We start from the raw sequence: 18,089 nt of genomic DNA, 5'->3' as shown, positions 1-18,089 counted from the left end.
AAGTCTTTTTTTCCTAGATGTTTTGGTGATGTCAGAAGCATTAATTTCTGTAAGAAAGGTAAGCTACACAGTCAGAATTCAACTCTGCAGCCAGGTGACTAGATGACCACACTCCAGGATTCACCCCCCTTTCGGGATGAATCAAATTACATTAAAATCACATTCAGAGATGTGATTATGTTCAGTGCTTGGGGGGCAAACCTTCCTAAGTTTCTGAAATCAGGCATATGATAAAGGCTGTAATTACTGAAAAAATTCCAGCAATAATTCAAAAGTGAAATTGGCAAGTGAAATTTCCTAAAGGAAATCACACATCCTTATGCACGTTCCACTTAAAAACGTGTGACTGTGCTCTGGCATTTTTTTGAGAAGTACAAAATGAGACATAGCTTTGTTTAGAAAAAAATCTCTACTTCATTAGTTATCGAATGTCAAAAGAAACATTAATGACTAACTGGAATAAATTAAAGCTATTTGGTGCTAAATGGAAAACAATACAATGAACACATTTTGGGGGGAAATCAGAAACAGAAATAGTTAAGAATATAACCTGCTTTCTTTTTTAATCAAGTAAATCTAGAATTTCCAAATTTTAGAACACACAATATTAAGTATAGCACAAAATTATGGATACAAATAACAAGGATTAAGGGATGACAACCTGAATTTCTGACTTTAAAAAATCATAAAAATGACATAACAGTCACCTAATTGAGTAGGTAAAGATCATTCCAGGGCTACTTTAATGAATGGTTTATAATTGACTAAATACAGTCTATAAACCTATATTTGGAAAGCTATTTCTAAAACGCATGAAACCATCTTCCGCTCCACTAAACCATCTTCCGCCCCACTAAAATCAGAATACAAAATCCTTCCGCAATCCTACATACACCATTGGATTGCTCTGCAGATTCATTTTTCATAAATGTTGCCAATATAACGTTCAGCCAAGTCTGTAAGTTAATGAAGTTCCACTAGGGTGTAAGAAAACAAGAAAGTACTGAGTTCTCAAAAAGACTTTTCACCATTGATGTGCCCAAGAAATTTATAAGACATCGAATCATTTCCTTGCCTCTAAAAAATAAGCAGTTCCTTGACAATCGTTCAGTACTTTAATTGGAATAAACACAAGACTATCAGTGTAAACCACCCAAACAGACTCGAGGAGAGCACTTGAGGGATCATCTTTTTGGCTGCTAAGTTACAGTAGGGGAGAACTTCCAATGATGGTCCTATTTTATGCCCTGAAGGAGATGTACTCAGTTGTCACATCTGAATGCTTGTTTGCCATATATTTTGCTAAATGATTTTTTGGTTTTACTATAGTTTCTAACAAACAAGTATACAAGAGAAATGTTAGAAAAAATGTAGTATAAGTAGAAATATTACTAGTGTTTTATCCTGCACTTTGCTTCCATTTCATGGCTGCAATGAAAAGGATGGTCATCAAACTTGGCTATAAAAGAATTATGTAAATTTAACTAAATTAATATCATTTTTCTTTTCTTTTTGAACAAAATCTTTCACCCCCTGCTCAAACATCTGTTTTCTGCATATATGAGAATTTTCCCAGATGCTGGCATGAAAAGTCTATGCATGTATTTTGGCTTTCTGTTTAAAATCGCATTCAGAGATGACATTCCACAGCTAGGATATAAATCAGAACTCCATTACAATACCACATACAATTGTATTGATGCTGCTTGTCCACTATTTAAAAAATAATTTACGTGTTTGCAGGAATTACTTCTAAGCTCTTTACCAATCTGCTTTCCACTCACCTAAGTGGTAGGATGGCCACTATTGTCATTAAAACTCCCTCAAATTCTACTCTAAAAATAGTTGAAGTCATGTTTATTATGGTGTGCAAAATGGGTCATTGTGATGCAGACGCAGATGGCAGGGCTGGCCAATGACTCTCTTTACAATGGATGCTGATCAGTTCCTGGTCAAGTGACCTAAGACATGATTGTGTCAATCAAGAAAAACAGCCATGACAACAATAACGACAAGCCCTGCTGGGCTAGGCTGCTGACTGGAAGGTACAGCTATGGTGACACAAACTTTCTTCCTCAGACATCTCTAAAGAGATGGTTCTTTCTTGGTAATTGTCATGTGTTCATTTGAAAAGAAAAGGCCTTGCAACTTTCCAGGCACATACACACTTTCCTATGAAAATTAAATTGTTCACAAAATCACAATGCCCACTTTCAGAAAATAAGAGACAAATAACTGCTGAATTGGCTCTGGGAGGCTTATGTAACCTATATTTACAAGTGTTTTACTCTGAAGCAAGTAGCTGGGGAGCTTAGTAAACATCTGCAAGAATACCCCAAAATTATTTTTGCCACTGCTATGTTAGTCTAGCTATCACAGAACTGCAGAATCAATCTGCTATCCACAAGAGCCCCAAACACCACCACATCAAAAGAACTGCAGATCTCAAAAACATCATAATTCAGAACTGTAGTCAAGAAAAGCATTAAATAAAAATCCACCACCACCAACCTTTGCTTGGGCTTCTGGTGCTGTCACCTTGACGACCTTATTGCGGTTTATCATTTGCTTCACCCATTTTTCTACTTGGACGTTGAATTTCATGAAAACCACGTAGCAAAAATAAGCTGTTAAGAGAAGCAAGCTTTCCCACCACATGATGACATTATCCAGGAAAAATATGATCAGCATGATCAAGTCAACAATGTAGAAAGACACGTCTCGAAAGAGCGGCCACCATGTCAGGTTTAAGATTTCTCTAGAAAACAGAGCACACATGCCAATAACAAAGAGGATGTTGAACACTGCTGAACCTACAATTGTGCCTATGCCAACGTTGCTGTGAGCGATAAATACCCCTATGAGAGATGTGAAAAGTTCTGGGGCTGACCCCCCTGCAGCCATGAAGGTGGCTCCAGCCACATCATCAGAGATGCCCAGTTTTTCAGTGATGACAGTCAAAGAAGGAACGAAGAACTCATCACAGACAATGGCTAAGGCTATGAACATGTAGATCATTCCAATGACATGCAGAATGATTGCACCTTTTCTTCTCTCCTCAAGGGAAAAGATGTCTTTCGGGTAGTCTCCTTGGGCATGATCTGTACTATTCTCAGACTTGCCTTCCTTAGAAAGAGGTGGCTGTGGAGTATAATCCAGAATCTTGTCATTTAAATCTAAGAGAGTTCTCTGACGGTAACCCTGTGCTACCCTAGGGCCACTTACAACACTGGCCTCTCCTGTGCTCTGTGTATCTGTCTCAGAAAAGGCACTGATTGAAAATGAGACAGTGCTAATGGCTACCAGACCCATGAAAAGGCCTAAGATTCGAATTAACTTCAGTTTTTTCTTGACATTATAATGTCTTCTGCAGCCAGCCAGTGACTCATCCAAACACCATTTCTCTAGGGAAGTGATGGTGGTGCTTTGGTGCAGATCCATCCTGGGTCTTCTGGTGGATATGGTGATCTTCCAACTTTAGACTCAACCAGATGGTTCTTTCATACTTTTCCTTACTTTATAGTTAACGATGCTTGTGGGGCACTTTCACAATCAGGGATTCTTATGCTTCACAGGAAACTTTCATCATTTATGCTTAAATAAAAATAAAAACGAGAATAAGTAAATCATAAAATCATGTCTTTTTAATGAAAAGATCTTTGCAGATATGATAAAGTCCTGTCCTGCAGCTGTGCGATCTTGGGTAAGTTACGTAACTTCTCTGTGCCTCAGTTTCCTCATTTAAAATGGGGACAATTATGGTACTTACCACTCAGGATTGTTTTCAAGATGAGTAAAAACATATGTAGCACTTAGTATGGGATGTGGCACTTATGAAGATGTATGTATAAACCCAAATAAATATTTTGGTAAATCCAATGTTACGTGTAGAGAATGCAGATGTAAGAATAAAAATTTTACAGGTGAAAATCTATCAGATTATCTCATCTTAAATCATGTAACAACCTTCCAGTGCTATAAAGGTCCCACTTCTTTCAGAACTGTCTAGGTACTTGGCAACTAACAATTATCCATTGTTTTCTTTTGGTCCAATTATATAATTCTCAGTTGTAGGCAACTTTTTCTGATTTAACCTATCATTTGGAAAGTGAGTGTTTCTTTAATTCAGTGACCTTTTTCTGCACACATAGTGATATCAGATCTTATTTTTCATAAAAAGTCTCTCCTTTATCAGATGTGCGAAAGTAGTCCTTTACAAATTTAAGGTTACAAAAAAATATTCTGGTGACATGCACAAGCTGTCTTCCCTAAACATCTAGACATTGTTTTCAGCTAAATCTTTTTTTTAAAAAAACAACCTTTGGTCATATTTAAAATAGGCAGCTTAGTAAGTCAAACAACTCCCAATGCAGTGAAATAACAAATAGGCTATTTCGAGAGACCACATGTGTATTTCATAAACAATACGCAATTTGTAGCAATACCTCTGTCCAGAAAATCTGCCCAAAATAGCCCCACCACTGACTCTAATAGGTTAGATATCCAAAGCAGAGTTTTCTTTCTCTATCCCACGGAGGAGATGGGTAAAATAGCCAGACATGACAGCTGATATTCTGAAGAGTTCTCTTTTTAGTTTTTCTTTAAAAAGACTATTCTTTTCCATACCAACGATTTCATTTAGGAGGCAGTCGCTGAGATAATCTCAGGTGTAAAATAAGCTAATTAAACACACGCCACTTAAATACTGAGATTAGCTGGAGCTCAGGTTTTCAGAGCAAAGCAAGAGCACAAATCAATCCCGCTGAGTTGCTGCTACTCCTGAGATAACCCGAACCCATCACGGAGATTCCCAGCTGGCTGCGAACGTCAACGCTTAGCAGGAACGATTAAGCGATTCACAGCACTCAGGGGATTGTGTAAATGCCCGGCCCGGGCGACCAGCAGGGACAGATTCAACTCCCCGGGCTCAAAGTCATCTCCAGCCCGATCCTCGCTCCCCCTGCAAACCCACCGCTCGTCTCGCCGGGAGCTGCCTCCGTAGGAGAAGTTCGCCCCCAGCCGCGCCCCAACTTTGCCTTGCGTGGTCCCAAACTTTCCCTGGTGGATTAATAGGAAAATAAATTTAAAGGACAGACGCCCCACCTGTGAGCTTGGAGCTGGGTTCCATTTGGTGAGGCGCTTGGCCCGCATCCCCCTGAGTCGTTTGTAGGTGGCTGGGGAAGGGAAGCGCCCATCTGCGCGTCTCCCCCGACGGCGGGCCCTGCCCCGCGCCCCCCATCCCAAGCCAAAAGCAAAGGTAGGAGAGGCGGGGGCTCCAAATCCACGCCCCGGAGCAGAGAGAGTTGGCTAACTCCGAGCGGGGCCTGGGGCGCCCACATCCACGGCAGAGCCACCTGTGAGCCTGCAGAGCAGCAACGGTATGCGAGCAACCGGGACCCCGGGACGACCACCACCGCGGCTACAGCGGCAGGCGGGGCGCAGCCGCCTGCACTTACCAGGATAAGAAGGGAGGACGCGCACACAGCGGGGCCCCCGAGCGCGGCCCGCCGCTACAGTCCGCCGTCCTCTCCGGCCCTCCGCCTGCCCGCTCTGAGGCCCGGGCTCTGGCTCGCACTGGCTGCCGCTCTCGCCAGCCGGGGCTGGGTTCGGGAGGAGACTGAGCCGCTGTGAGCCCGGCGCTCCTAGTCTGGCGCTGCCCGGCCCCCGCCGGCCCCTCCCTCTGGGCTGTGCGCTGGGAGCGGGGCCGCGGCGCGCTCAGCTCCCGAGTCCTTTGCTCCACGCCTCCTGGGCGCAGAGGCGACGCTGGCAGCCGTCTCTTAGGAGATTTCTCCGCAGTGTGGACGGGGGTCAGGATTTGCAGGCGAGCAAGGGCAGAGAGGAGAAATCGTACAGGTCGGTGACGTGCCTAATTCACAAAGCCTGAAAGTGCTGTTAACTTTGGGGTCATCTTATGCTGGGCACCGCCTCTCTAATTATCTGCGAAAAGTGATAGCAGTCGCGCTTTTCTTTAGGAGGCGATGTGATGTGTAATGGTGGAAAAGACGTTCAGTGAAAAGGCACGGAGGCCTGCAGGACAGGCTGTTGGGGTCCAGGGTTTCTTGAGTGTTGGATTTGGATGCTTGGGACACTGCAGGGGCTTCAGTCTTGCAGGGTGACCTTTCATTTCATGGGTGATGGAAGTGAGACCCAAGACCCCGTGTCATTTTGAATCACTGACAGGCTTTGGCTTTTGGCCTTGGGATTTCCTGCCCAGTGCTCCTTCCTGTCCTGTCTGGAAAGCAAGATCCCCATGACCACAAGAAATAGAATCAGGCTTGTTGGGGATGAGATACTAGAATCTGGGCCAAAGAATGGAAGACGGTGGTAAGGCAAATTGGTAGTGAGGGAACCCCTTTTACCCAACCCTGTGACCACCAGCAAAGCTGCCAAGAGGTACCCAACTCGTGAAGCTCTGAAAGCTTTGGCACATTTCCCCCTCTTCTTACCCTCCATCCTTCTGTTCTCTCCCCCATCCAAGAGGGTTTCTTCATGCCCTCCTTACGATGAGGGTAATGGGTACATCCTGAGAGCTCATGACCTCTGACTTAGAGTACAGCTCTGTAGTCAGGCCTCTATGCCTGCTCATCAATAAGTAAAGCGAAGCCTAGGGAACTTAGAAATATTTTTCTTCCCCCCACCCCCCAATCAAAGCCAGGCATTCAAGACTCAACTTTTTTTGTTTTCTTTCTCCTTTCGCGACTGGATCTTGCTATGTTGCCCAAGCTTCTCTTGAATTCCTGGGCTCTAGCCATCCTCCAGCCTCAGACTCCCAAGTGCTTGCAGACTATAGGTGCCTGACTGAGTTTTTTTATCTTTAACTTTTAATTTAGAAAATTTCAAACATATACAAATGTAAGAAAGTAGTATAATGAATCTCCATGGGGCCATCACCAGCTTGAACAATTATGAACTCATGGACAGTCATATTTCATCTATACCCCTTTTTCCTGTGTCATCATTTTGAAGCAAATCCCAGAGCATCATATCATTTTATCTGTAAATATTTTCAGAAAGCAAGAAAACTATCAACTACCACTAGGGTTGTGTCAAGAAGGGGACAATTCAAATAGGTTGTCACTGACCAAAGATGGGCTAATTGAGCATCAAAAAAAAAAAAAAAGATAATCGCAATTGTTTAAAACACATCAAACAAGATTATATCTATTAATTGATAATATTTTAAAAACAACTGAACGGATTGATTGCTTGATGGTTGAGAGGGAACCAGCTCATAATTTTCAAAACTGTTTTAGCAAAAGGAAAACAATTGTGCATTTATTTTGCCTTTTCTATACAAAATGGACCTCTGGGTAACAAATTAGGCTTTATTTTTACCCTGCCTTTGTCTACTTTCCTAGTTTAACAATCCTATTCTTCCCTGAGGCAATAGGTGCCTCTGGCTACATGGGGTGCAGAGGGGAATATCATGCACAAAGTTCTGCTTAAAAGAAAATATTTTAACATAATTAAAAACATTATTTCTACAACCATGTCATACTGCTCCTACCAGGATCTTTTGTTGTTGTTTGTTTTTGTTTTTAAATTTTTATTTCAATAAGTTTTGGGTTACAAGTAGTTTTGGTTACATGAATAAGTTCTTTAGTGGTAAGTTCTGATATTTTAATGTACCCATCACCTGGGCAGTGTGCACTATACCCAATATGTAGTCTTTTATCTCTCACATCCCTCCTAATCTTTCCCCCGAAGCTCCCAAAGTGTATGATATCATTCTAGTGCCTTTGTGTCTTCATAGTTTAGCTCCTACTTTTAAGTGAGAACATAACGACATTTGATTTTTCATTTCTGAGTTACTTCACTTAGAATAAAGGCCTCTAATTCCATCCAAGTTGCTGCAAAAGACATTATTTCATTTCTTTTTATGAGTGAGTAGTATTCTGTGGCATATACCACATTTTTTTAATCCACTTGGTTGATAGGTACTTAGGTTGGTTATCTTTGCAATTGTTAATTGTGCTGCTATAAACAAACATGTGCTTGTGTCTTTTTCATATAATGACTTCTTTTCCTTTGGGTAGATACCCAGTAGTGGGATTGCTAGATCAAATAGTAGTTCTACTTTTAATTCTTTAAAAAAAATCTCCATATTGTTTTCCATAGTGGTTGTACTAGTTTACATTTCCACCAGCAGTGTAAAAGTGTTCCCTTTTCACCACATGCATGCCAATATCTACTGTTTTTTCGCTTTTTAATTATGACCATTCTTGCAGGAGTAAAGTGGTGTCTTGTGTTTTTAATTTGCATTTCTCGGATAATTAGTGATTTTGAGCATTTTTCATGTTTGTTGGCTGTTTGTATATCTTCTTTTGAGAGTTGTCTATTCATGTCCTTTGCTCACTTTTTGATGGGATTATTTATGTTTTTTTTGATTTGTTTGAGTGCCTTGTAGATTCTGGATATTAGTCCTTTGTCAGATGCACAGATGATGAAGATTTTTTCCCACTCTCTGGGTCGTCTATTTACTCTTCTGATTATATCTTTTGCTGTGCAGAAGCTTTCTAATTAGGTCTCATTTACTTATTTTTGTTTTTGTTGCATTTGCTTTTGGGGTCTTAGTCATGAATTCTTTGCCTAAGCCAATGTCTAGAAGAGTTTTTCTTATGTTATCTTCTAGAATTTTTATGGTTTCAGGTTTTTCCCCTACAGCCCAGAGATGACCCTGAGTCTTGATTCAGTGAGAAGAGGAATGAGATCCAGATGAAGACCTCATGAGTCCATAGATTGTATTGGCTGGGATTTGCACTTGGTTGCATATAATAAAAATTCATTCTTGGTAATTAAACCAAACAAGAATTTATTTTTCTCATGGTAAAAAGAAGTCTGAAAGCAGACTGCCCAGGGTTTATAAAATAGCTTCAAGATGCTATCTGGGAACGCAGATCCTTTGATCTGTCTTTCTTAATGTATGGCTTTATCCTCATGGCTACAAAATGGTTTATTCTTTTGGCATTACATCTGTGTTCTAGGTAGGAAGAAGGGAAAGAGTGAAGGGTGAAAGGCAGAAGGGCTCCTTGCTAGGCTTTGTCTTTTTATTTAGGAAGGGACTCTGTCAGTGCTTCACTAACATTTCACTGATCACGACTTGGTCACAAGACATAGCTGCAAGGGAGTATAAACGGTATTTCAACTGGGCACATAGTCATCTTTTAGAAAATCAGGGCTCTCTTAGTAAGGGAGAAGGGAGAAATAAATATTGTAGGAGTGACTAGAATTATTTGACACACAGTTCCAAAGCATCTCAATGAGATCCATATTCAACTGAAGATTTGACAGTTGAGCAAGAACTTGGCAATTAATTGCCACAACAGTTCAGAAGGCTACACCTTCCATCCTGGTAGTAATGGAGAAAAGCAGGGCCTGTCATTTGTCCAAGTCACACTACATGGAAGCAGAGGAATTGAATAACAACTGTAGGTCTCCCAGATCCACAGACCTTATTGCCTAGTCATAAAGAAAGGGTATCTTCAGGAGAAAATTTACTACCATCAAATGTTATTAAACAGGAGCATTTGCTAAGAGACTCAAGTAGATTAATCAATGGGTCTCTTTTTAGAAATTATTAAGGAGCTACTTCTTTATATTTGTAGATACTTGTATAAGTATAAACATTAGTTGGCATCATATTTACCCTTCTATTAGCTGTAAGATTGGTTTTAACATATAGTTTATAGGAGTCACTGGTATTACCAGTTAAGAACAATGGGCTCTTTTTGTTTTGAAGAGGAGGCTTTCAAAAATCAGTAATGAATTTTAAAAATCACTAGGTCATACCTAAGCTAATAAAGGATTTTTAATATAAAACTGCCAAAGGGGTGCTAGTTAATAGTTTTGCTAAGCACCCATATAATTTTCACATAGCTATCTAGGATGGCATGATTTAAAATAGGGTTAGGAATATCCCCTTGCCCCATCTGAAATAACATCCCCAGGGGGCCACTGTGTCTACAATTCTACCATTAGAAATTCATTGCTTTGGCTTTATATTTTATAACTTCAGGAATTTTTAAAGAAGCAAGTAGCTCTGGAGTCATAGTAATGATTAGCAATTTTTTATTGTTTTTGACTTGACATTCAGTCTCAAGGGAAAAAAATTCTAGTAAACTGCCACGAGCAGAAGGTGAAAGAGATGGTTGAGGGCCAGGTGTGGTGGCTCACGCCTGTAATCCCAGCACTTTGAGAGGCTGAGGTGGATCACCTGAGGTCAGGAGTTTGAGACCAACCTGGCCAACATGGTGAAACGCTGTCTCTACTAAAAGAAAAAAAAGCTGGGTGTGGTGGCAGGTGCCTGTAATCCCAGTTACTTGGGAGGTTGAGGTAGGAGAATCACTTGAACCTGGGAGGCGGAGGTTGCAGTGAGCCGAGACGGCACCATCGTACTCCAGCCTGGGAAACAAGAACAAAACTCCATCTCAAAAAAAAAAAAAAAAAAAAGGATAGCTGAGTCAGAAAGTTGTGGGCAACCCAGGGACAAAATAAAGTACAGTACTCATACTTACTTTGTTAATCATTTCTTTCTTCATTCTCTCCACGTATACCACCTTTTTTCTGACTTTTATTAAAATCTCCAGCTTATCTGTTATTAAAATTGCAGGCAATCAGCACACTTATGAAGTATTCAATGTGCACAAAACCAGTAGTTCCAAACCTTGACTTTAGCTAAACAAAAGAACTGGGGATATTTTTAAAAGACTCCTGACAATGACCCTCACTCTCCTCCCATTACTGTGAGCCCTGTGAGAAGAAAGAGTCAGTATCATGCATTTCTCAGCATCTAGCCCTGTGCTTGGCATTTTGGCTAATACATATCTGTGGAGTGAATTAAGATGATGGCAAGTACAGTTACTTAAAGGAAGGTGAGTCAATCAGGAGGATGTAGGTTATCCTATGGTAACAAAAAGTTCAAAAATCACAGTGGCTTAAAACAAGGTTTTTGTTTCTCACTTGTGCTACCTGTCCTTTGTGAAGTTTGCTGTGTCATCCTAACTCCTAACCCCAAGCTGGTCACTATCTAGAGCACTGCCATTTGCTGTTGCAGAGAGAAAAGATGCATGGCAAACCTAGAACTTGCTTTTAAAGCTTCAGATTGGAAGTGATGCATCACTGCTGCTAGTATCTCATGGACTGAAGCAAATCAGATGGTCATATCTATTTTCAAGGGAGCAAGAAAGTGCAGTTGCATTGTGTGCTTCAGAGAAGAATGGAAAGATTTGGTGATTATCAATAATAACTACAATGGGCATCAGTGGTGGAAAAAGGGAACTGATATGTTACACACCTACCATGAACTAGAGTGTTTGCTAATCTCTTTTCAATCTCATGAGTTTTATCACTATTATTATCCACAGATGAAGAAACTGAGGCTCAATGAGGTTAAGTAGCTTGCCCAATATCAAACAGCTCCATCTGAATCCAATAATGGCTCCAAAGCCCGAGTTCTACTATTCATCATAGTACGTGATAGTCCTTGCCTAACTAAGAGTTAGTTGCATTTTTCCTGCTGAGATTATATGCTTAGAACCTATGGATTTCTTCTACCAACAGCCCGTCAACAATCAAGGATAGTTGTCTACTTCCTAAGAGGATCTGCTTTACTTATTTAAAAAAATCACAGATATAAATATCAAAATATCCTGATGTTCTTTAAGAAATGTTCTCCTCAGGCCTCTCAACTTGGACTGATTTTGTTTTCCTTTGCATTTGGCTCATTTTTTGTCTGGTGGCTTTCCTTTTCAGTTCAATGAGAACCATAAAAGCAGAAAAAAATTTCTGTGGGATTGAGGGATGAAAGTGCAGGCTTCTTTGCTTTTGACGGAGATTTCTACAACAGCACTTAAGGCCAACCCCCACATGATTGCTCTTTCTTCTTTTCTTATTCACTTACGAGGTGAGAAGTGATGAATGCCTATTATTTTTACATTAGGAACAGGAATTTTTCTGACCTTAAGTGCCCAGGACGCCCTGAAATTAAGCTTCTCTTTGCAATACCAGCTCAGCTTCATTGTTCCTGAGCACCAGGACAGGTTATAGCCATTATCCTAAGTGAATTAATGCAGGAACAGAAAACCAATACCACATGTTCTCACTTATAAGTGGGAACTAAACATCAGGTACACAGGGACACAAAGAAGGGAGCAATAAACATGGAGGCCTACTTGAGGGGGAAGGGTGGGAGAAGTGTGAGGATTGCTGATTACCTGGGTGACAAAATTATCTGTACATCAAACCCCTGTGACATGCAATTACCAGTGTAACAAACCTGCATGTTTACCTCTGGAAACTAAAAGTTGGAAAGTTAAAAAAAAAAAAAAAAAAGCTACAGTGTGAGGTCTCCAAGGGCAGAAGTGTGGTCTGTCCATTTCATCAAGAGACTTGGAGTCTCAACCCTTGGCTACTATTCCTACTGGTTCCAGCAGGGACTTCCTGAGAGTCCCCCAGGGTGCCTCCGTGTCTCTCAGAGCCACATCAGTAAGGAAATAAGGATAAATAATACCGGTAAAGGAGGCATGCTGGAGAAGAGGATACAAAGGCAGGACAGCCCACTCGGAAAGCAAGCAAGGAACATTGCTCTTTATGACTGAAAAAAAAAATTGTGCTCCTGCTGCCTTCTTTCTTAAGCTAGACTCTACCTATTTCTGGTTCAGAATTTCAACATAAAATAAAGCTTAAAATACTGGGAAAGAGGAGCCATGTGCCTTGAGCCTCAAACATAGGACAAGCCAGAAGGAAGGTGCTGCTGTGTCTATGGTTTCTGAATACTGAACTAAAATACTTGTTTTATTCAATTCATAAAATTGAAAGGAATGTCACTATTTTCCCAGCTCGGTTGTGGAGAGGGGTCTCAAGTTGTGCAGCTGGAACAAAGCTTCCTCCATCTCCTCCATACAGTATGTACATATGTGGTGGGTGTAGTGGGCTGAGGGGTATCCCTCAGCATCCTGACACTGTGTGAGCAGGCACCCCCCACCACCACCCCCTGGCCCAATGCCGGGATTCAGGTAATAAGCCTGTTTGGGGTTCATGCCCACCATTCTCCAAACTGGCCTTTCTTAGTAACAACAGTGACAGTTCCTCTCCACTTGCCTCTCTCTTTGCTCATCTCTCAATTTGTTTGAAGCCAAGATAGGAAGACAGGTGACATATATTGAACCCCTCAAATACTCCAAATTTATATTGAAAAACTGTAAGTCTTTCTCCCTGAAACTTCTGCTTTCTGGTCTCTAGAAAGAACCATATTCAAAGGTTTTAGCTGTTTTGTTTTTTAAAGTTTTTTTTCCTGGTACTTAGGACCATCTTTCAAAGTAATGGGGTCACTTTCCTGTCTCTTGATTTTTCTGATTTTGATGTTAGCTACTAAATTCTTATCAGGGAAGTGGTGGATTTCTTCCTCTCACAATATTCTCCCCCCTCCCTCTCTGAAGCCTCCATCTCACCATATTCTCTCTTCCATTCTTCCCATATAGTTATATTACCACTTGGAATACATTAATAGTCACCATTTACATCCTATAATTATGTAACTATGCGGCATATTCACAATAGCAAAGACTTGGAACCAACCCAAATGTCCAACAATGATAGACTGGATTAAGAAAATGTGGCACATATACACCATGGACTACTATGCAGCCATAAAAAATGATGAGTTCATGTCCTTTGTAGGGACATGGATGAAGCTGGAAACCATCATTCTCAGCAAACTATCGCAAGGACAAAAAAACAAACACCGCATGTTCTCACTCATAGGTGGGAATTGAACGGTGAGAACTCATGGACACAGGAAGGGGAACATCACACACCAGGGCCTGTTGTGGGGTGGGGGGGAGGGGGAAGGGATAGCATTAGGAGATATACCTAATGTTAAATGACGAGTTAATGGGTGCAGCACACCAACATGGCACATGTATACATATGTAACTAACCTGCACGTTGTGCACATGTACCCTAGAACTTAAAGTATAAAAAAAAGAATCAGTTGAGCTGCATAGTATACTAATTCACCCCAAACTCTCTGATATAACTGTTCATTTCCCCTCACTGTTTTCAAACATGTCAGTTGAACTTCCTGTTTCTTGTTTCTTCCTTGACAGCCCATGCCCAAGTTTTACATCTCCCACATGGTACTCATTCTAGGAATTATCTGTGCCTCTTCTTTGTGTTAAAAACCCTGTGTCCTGAAGTCTCTTTCTTGTTTACTCCTTTGCTTTTCGGAGCACAGCCTCCAGTATCTTCCCCAGAATGGGGCACAGGAGGAAAATGTTTGAATCCTTGTGTGTTTTTGATGTCTTTATCCAACTCCCATACTCTATTTTCAAAGTATGGCTTTGTGAAAATCTAGGTTAGAAATCGTCTTCCTTCCATATTTTTAAGGCAATCCTTTCTTCACTGTATTTGACATTTCATTATTTCTGTAGAGAAGCCTGATGTCATTTGAATTCCTGGTCCTTTTTGATGGAATCTATTTTTTCTTTTGAGAAGATCTTTAAGTCTTATTACTTGCAGTGTTCTATATCTTGATGATAATGTACCTTGGAGCAGATCTTTTCTCATTCATTATTCTCTGCTTAGAAACTCATAAATATCTGGGGAATTTGTTTTGTGTATATTTAAAAAGTTTTTCTTCTCTCCATTTCTCTTTCCTTTTTGGAATCTCTATTATTTTGATATTTACCTTCCTTGCCTAGTCCTCTAATTAAGGCTTTATCTTTTCTCCATTTTCTATTCATCAACTTTATCATTTAACCCTTCTCTTGGTAAAAAGTCCTCACATTTTTAACTTTAAAGAAGTTCTATCTTATTCTTTGCATATTTCTATTACAGTTTCCCATTTTTATTTCATAGGTCTAGTAGCTTCTCTTATGTCTCTGACATAATGTAAGTTTCATGAGGTATAAACTATTTGGTTTGTTCATTACTTTATGTTGAATGCCTAGAACAATGAGTGCCTACTGTAGTAGGTGTTCGATAAGTATCTTTGAATTAATGAGACTATTTACTGTAGCTTATTGTGTATTTTCTTCTGCTCCCTGAAGTTTCTGTTTCCCACAAGTTCCTTTTTACTATATTTGTTCTGGCCTGGTTTTCATATCACAGGCCTTTCTAAAATATCTGGTGATCTTTGGTGTCTGTTAATTACAAATCAGGCATTAAAATGCTAATGAAAGCTCTTGCTTGGATGTGACCTGCCAAGTAGAGGTCTTTACTGTAGAGTAATCAAGTGAGGTTGCAACCATTTCATTGCCAGAAACACATGTCAGTATCTGTGCATAATTTCTCTTAGGCTGATCAATTTCCCCAGAGTGGGTTCTCTAAGCTCTTCTCTGAAGTATTTGTGTTTGGCTGCCAGCAGTATGAGAGTCGAGCTAAAAAAGAGGCTGGGGGACTTTTATTATTCACTTTATAGATTTTAAGGTAGCTTACCCTTATCTTCAGCTTTGCCTGATGTCCTAGAACAACTCTGGCTTAGCTTCTACAGAGAATCAACCTCCCTCTTTTTGCCAGGGCAGGAAGGGGCAGTCTCCTGGCCATAAAGGATGGGGAACGGTGTTTGCAGATATAATTGCACCTTTTTCAGTCAAGCTTCTTATTTTCAGCCCCTTCTTGTGCCTCTGCTCTATTGGTTTTCTATTGTAGGCTGTAACAAATTACCACAACCTTTGTGTTTCAAAACAACATACATTTATTATCTTACAGTTCTTTAGGTCAGAGGTCTTGTATGCGCGAGTTCTTTCCTGGAGACTGTATCATGTTTATATAGAATTGGATTTTATTTTTTAATCTGAGATTAAATTTCACTTAATAAACTAGTTTAGTCATTCTAGTTGCTTGAATTATGTTTTATCTAAAATTTGTCCTCATTTGATATTTGTTTTTAAAGCTTCATCATTTTCTTTCATTTGTTCTTTTATATAATAAATTACACTTGTATTTGCTGACTTGTCAATGTTAGTAGTATTTATTTGTTGCTAAAAACAAGGCCATTTATGAACTTAACATTCTTTCTTAAAATTCCTTTCCCAACTTTATAGAACAAAATAATTCCTACAGCCATAGTTAGCCTTAGTCCTTTACTGAATAAGTTGCATACTCCATCTACTTCCAAAATATGATTTTCTTACTTGTACAATTTTTATATTAATTCATACCTTGGTTAGCTGGATTTAATTACCAAGTCATTTTTACAAAGAGGGCCCAAGAGTGAGATCTTTAATGTTGATAAATCTTTCCATTGCTTTTATATATGAACAATAAGTTTGATCAAATCCTTTATAACACACACACACACACACACACACACACACCCCTGGAAATTGCAGATACTGTTCCACTGACTCTGTCACCTGGTTTGCTAATGTAGAGAAACATGTATCCATAATTTTTTTACTTGCTTTATCTGCTCATATGCATGAAGTATTCTTCTTATCTTTGAAGTTCTGTAACACAAATGGCAAGTCTCAGTGAAGATCTATAGCTACAGCTATTTATACCTCTCTCTACTTTTTCTCAAATAAGGTATGCCCTTTCTTTCTGAATCTTTACTTTATTTCTGGTTAAAAAATATGACTTTTTTTCTGTTTCTAGTTGTATCATCTTCTTTGGGAATAATTACAATTATGCACATATCACCTTTCCATCCTCTGTAGCATCTCCTCCCTCATTTTCATCTTCTTGTTGTATTTCATTTCATTTTATTTCATGGGATTTTCAAAGAAAGCTTCTACACTATTCTACTAACTCTTTTTAAGAATAGGTTTTATTCTATTTCTTGCTGTTGCTAATGGTAGTTTTATTTCTACTGTTTCTATTGGTTTTCTTATATTCAATTTCTTTTTTCAACTCTTCTAACTCGTGCTTTTTCCCCCTACTATCTTATTTCTCCAGTTTTATCTTTCATTAATTCTCTTAGCTTTTTTTATTTTATCTACTTAGAAAAAGCCCTTGTCACTTTTATTTCTGAGAGAAAACACTTTGCTGAAGTATTTGCCTGATACACTTTTTCTGTTTCCTGAAGTAATTCTTCTTCTGTATATGATTTATCTGCCTTCTGCATGTGATGTTTCTTTCAACTCCTGCCACGTTCTATGTTTATCTATTTGGTAGAATCCATATTGTGTCCTTTACTCACTCATCTTTTACTGTGGTAAGTTCTCTACGTGCCTGCACTTAGCTTATGAAGTTTGGAGAGGAATGGGAGGTAAGGAATGAGGCGGAGTCATTTGAAATACCTGTCAGCTTAAAATCAGCTTAAAACCACAGATAACATAAAACCTATAGATCCTCTGCATGAGCCAGATCTCGCCTTAACTTTTAGCCTCCTCTAACTGCAGTGAGAAAGTACATCTAGACCAGCTCACAGCATGGCTTGTAATGAAGGCTAATAGATTGCAGATGTTTTGTGTTTAATAATTTGGTGTTTATTTCTATTCAGTCCACTTTGGTCACCACTATAAATATGCTTAATACTCTCCCCTCTTTCCATCATACTCTGTTTTTTTAATTGGTATATTAGTTTCTTTGGGCTGCCTCAACAAATGACCACAAACTTGGTGGCATCGGACAACAGAAATTTATTCCCTCACAGTTCTGGAGGCTAGGAATCTGAAATCAAGCATGGTTAAGGCTCCAGGGGAGAATCCTTCATTGTCTCTTTCTAGCTTCCATGGCTCCCAGAAATTCTTGGCATTCCTGGATTTGTGGCTGCATCATTGCAGTCTCTGCTATCTTCTTCATATGGCTTTCTTTTCTGTGTATCTCTCTCTATTCTCTTCTTATAAAGACACCAGTCATTGGATTTAGAGCCCACTCTAAATCTAGGATGATTTCTAAATTTGGAGTAGATCATTTTCTGAGGTTTCAGGTGGGCATGAATGTGGAAGGCATTTTTCAACCCACCAGTTGTGGAATAGAAGTCCAGGTCTGAGAAAATAATATGTTGTGCCCACATTCTGACTCCTGTAGCCTTGTCAATCCATGATGAGAAAGTGAGGCCCCAAGGTATAGCCTCTCCTACTCTATTAGTCTGTATCTTCACTTTTTGTTGTTGCAAGCAAGAAATTAGATTTCTCTTGCCTTAT

At 39.7% G+C, this 18,089-nt stretch overlaps 1 protein-coding gene and 1 long non-coding RNA gene across 7 annotated transcripts in view; one reads left to right on the top strand and one right to left on the bottom strand.

Moving 5' to 3' along the window:
- SLC24A2 (solute carrier family 24 member 2) overlaps nt 1-18,089 on the bottom strand; it is a 288,482-nt gene that overhangs the window by 269,598 nt on the left and 795 nt on the right. Inside the window, exons 1-2 of one of the 6 annotated variants that reach the window (XM_063609090.1) lie at nt 16,356-16,448; nt 2,512-3,594 (exon numbers count right to left, since the gene is read on the bottom strand). In XM_063609090.1, the coding sequence (XP_063465160.1) occupies nt 2,512-3,441 (930 nt within the window). In that variant the 5' untranslated portion in view covers nt 3,442-3,594; nt 16,356-16,448. Of the gene's footprint in view, nt 1-2,511; nt 3,595-5,103; nt 5,409-5,456; nt 5,626-16,316; nt 16,333-16,355; nt 16,449-18,089 lie in introns of those variants that run through there. The other 5 variants (XM_055294140.2, XM_055294136.2, XM_055294141.2 and 2 more) reach the window with 5 other exon arrangements.
- Nucleotides 5,775-18,089, top strand: part of LOC129490355 (uncharacterized) — a 121,053-nt gene continuing 108,738 nt past the window's right edge. Inside the window, exon 1 of the long non-coding RNA XR_010113575.1 lies at nt 5,775-5,853. This is a non-coding gene — a long non-coding RNA (uncharacterized lncRNA). The remainder of the gene's footprint in view (nt 5,854-18,089) is intronic.

The sequence above is a fragment of the Symphalangus syndactylus genome, chromosome 9 (genome assembly GCF_028878055.3).
Source record: "Symphalangus syndactylus isolate Jambi chromosome 9, NHGRI_mSymSyn1-v2.1_pri, whole genome shotgun sequence".
NCBI classification, from domain to species: Eukaryota; Metazoa; Chordata; class Mammalia; order Primates; family Hylobatidae; genus Symphalangus; species Symphalangus syndactylus.
This window is presented reverse-complemented; position numbering and strand designations above follow the sequence as displayed.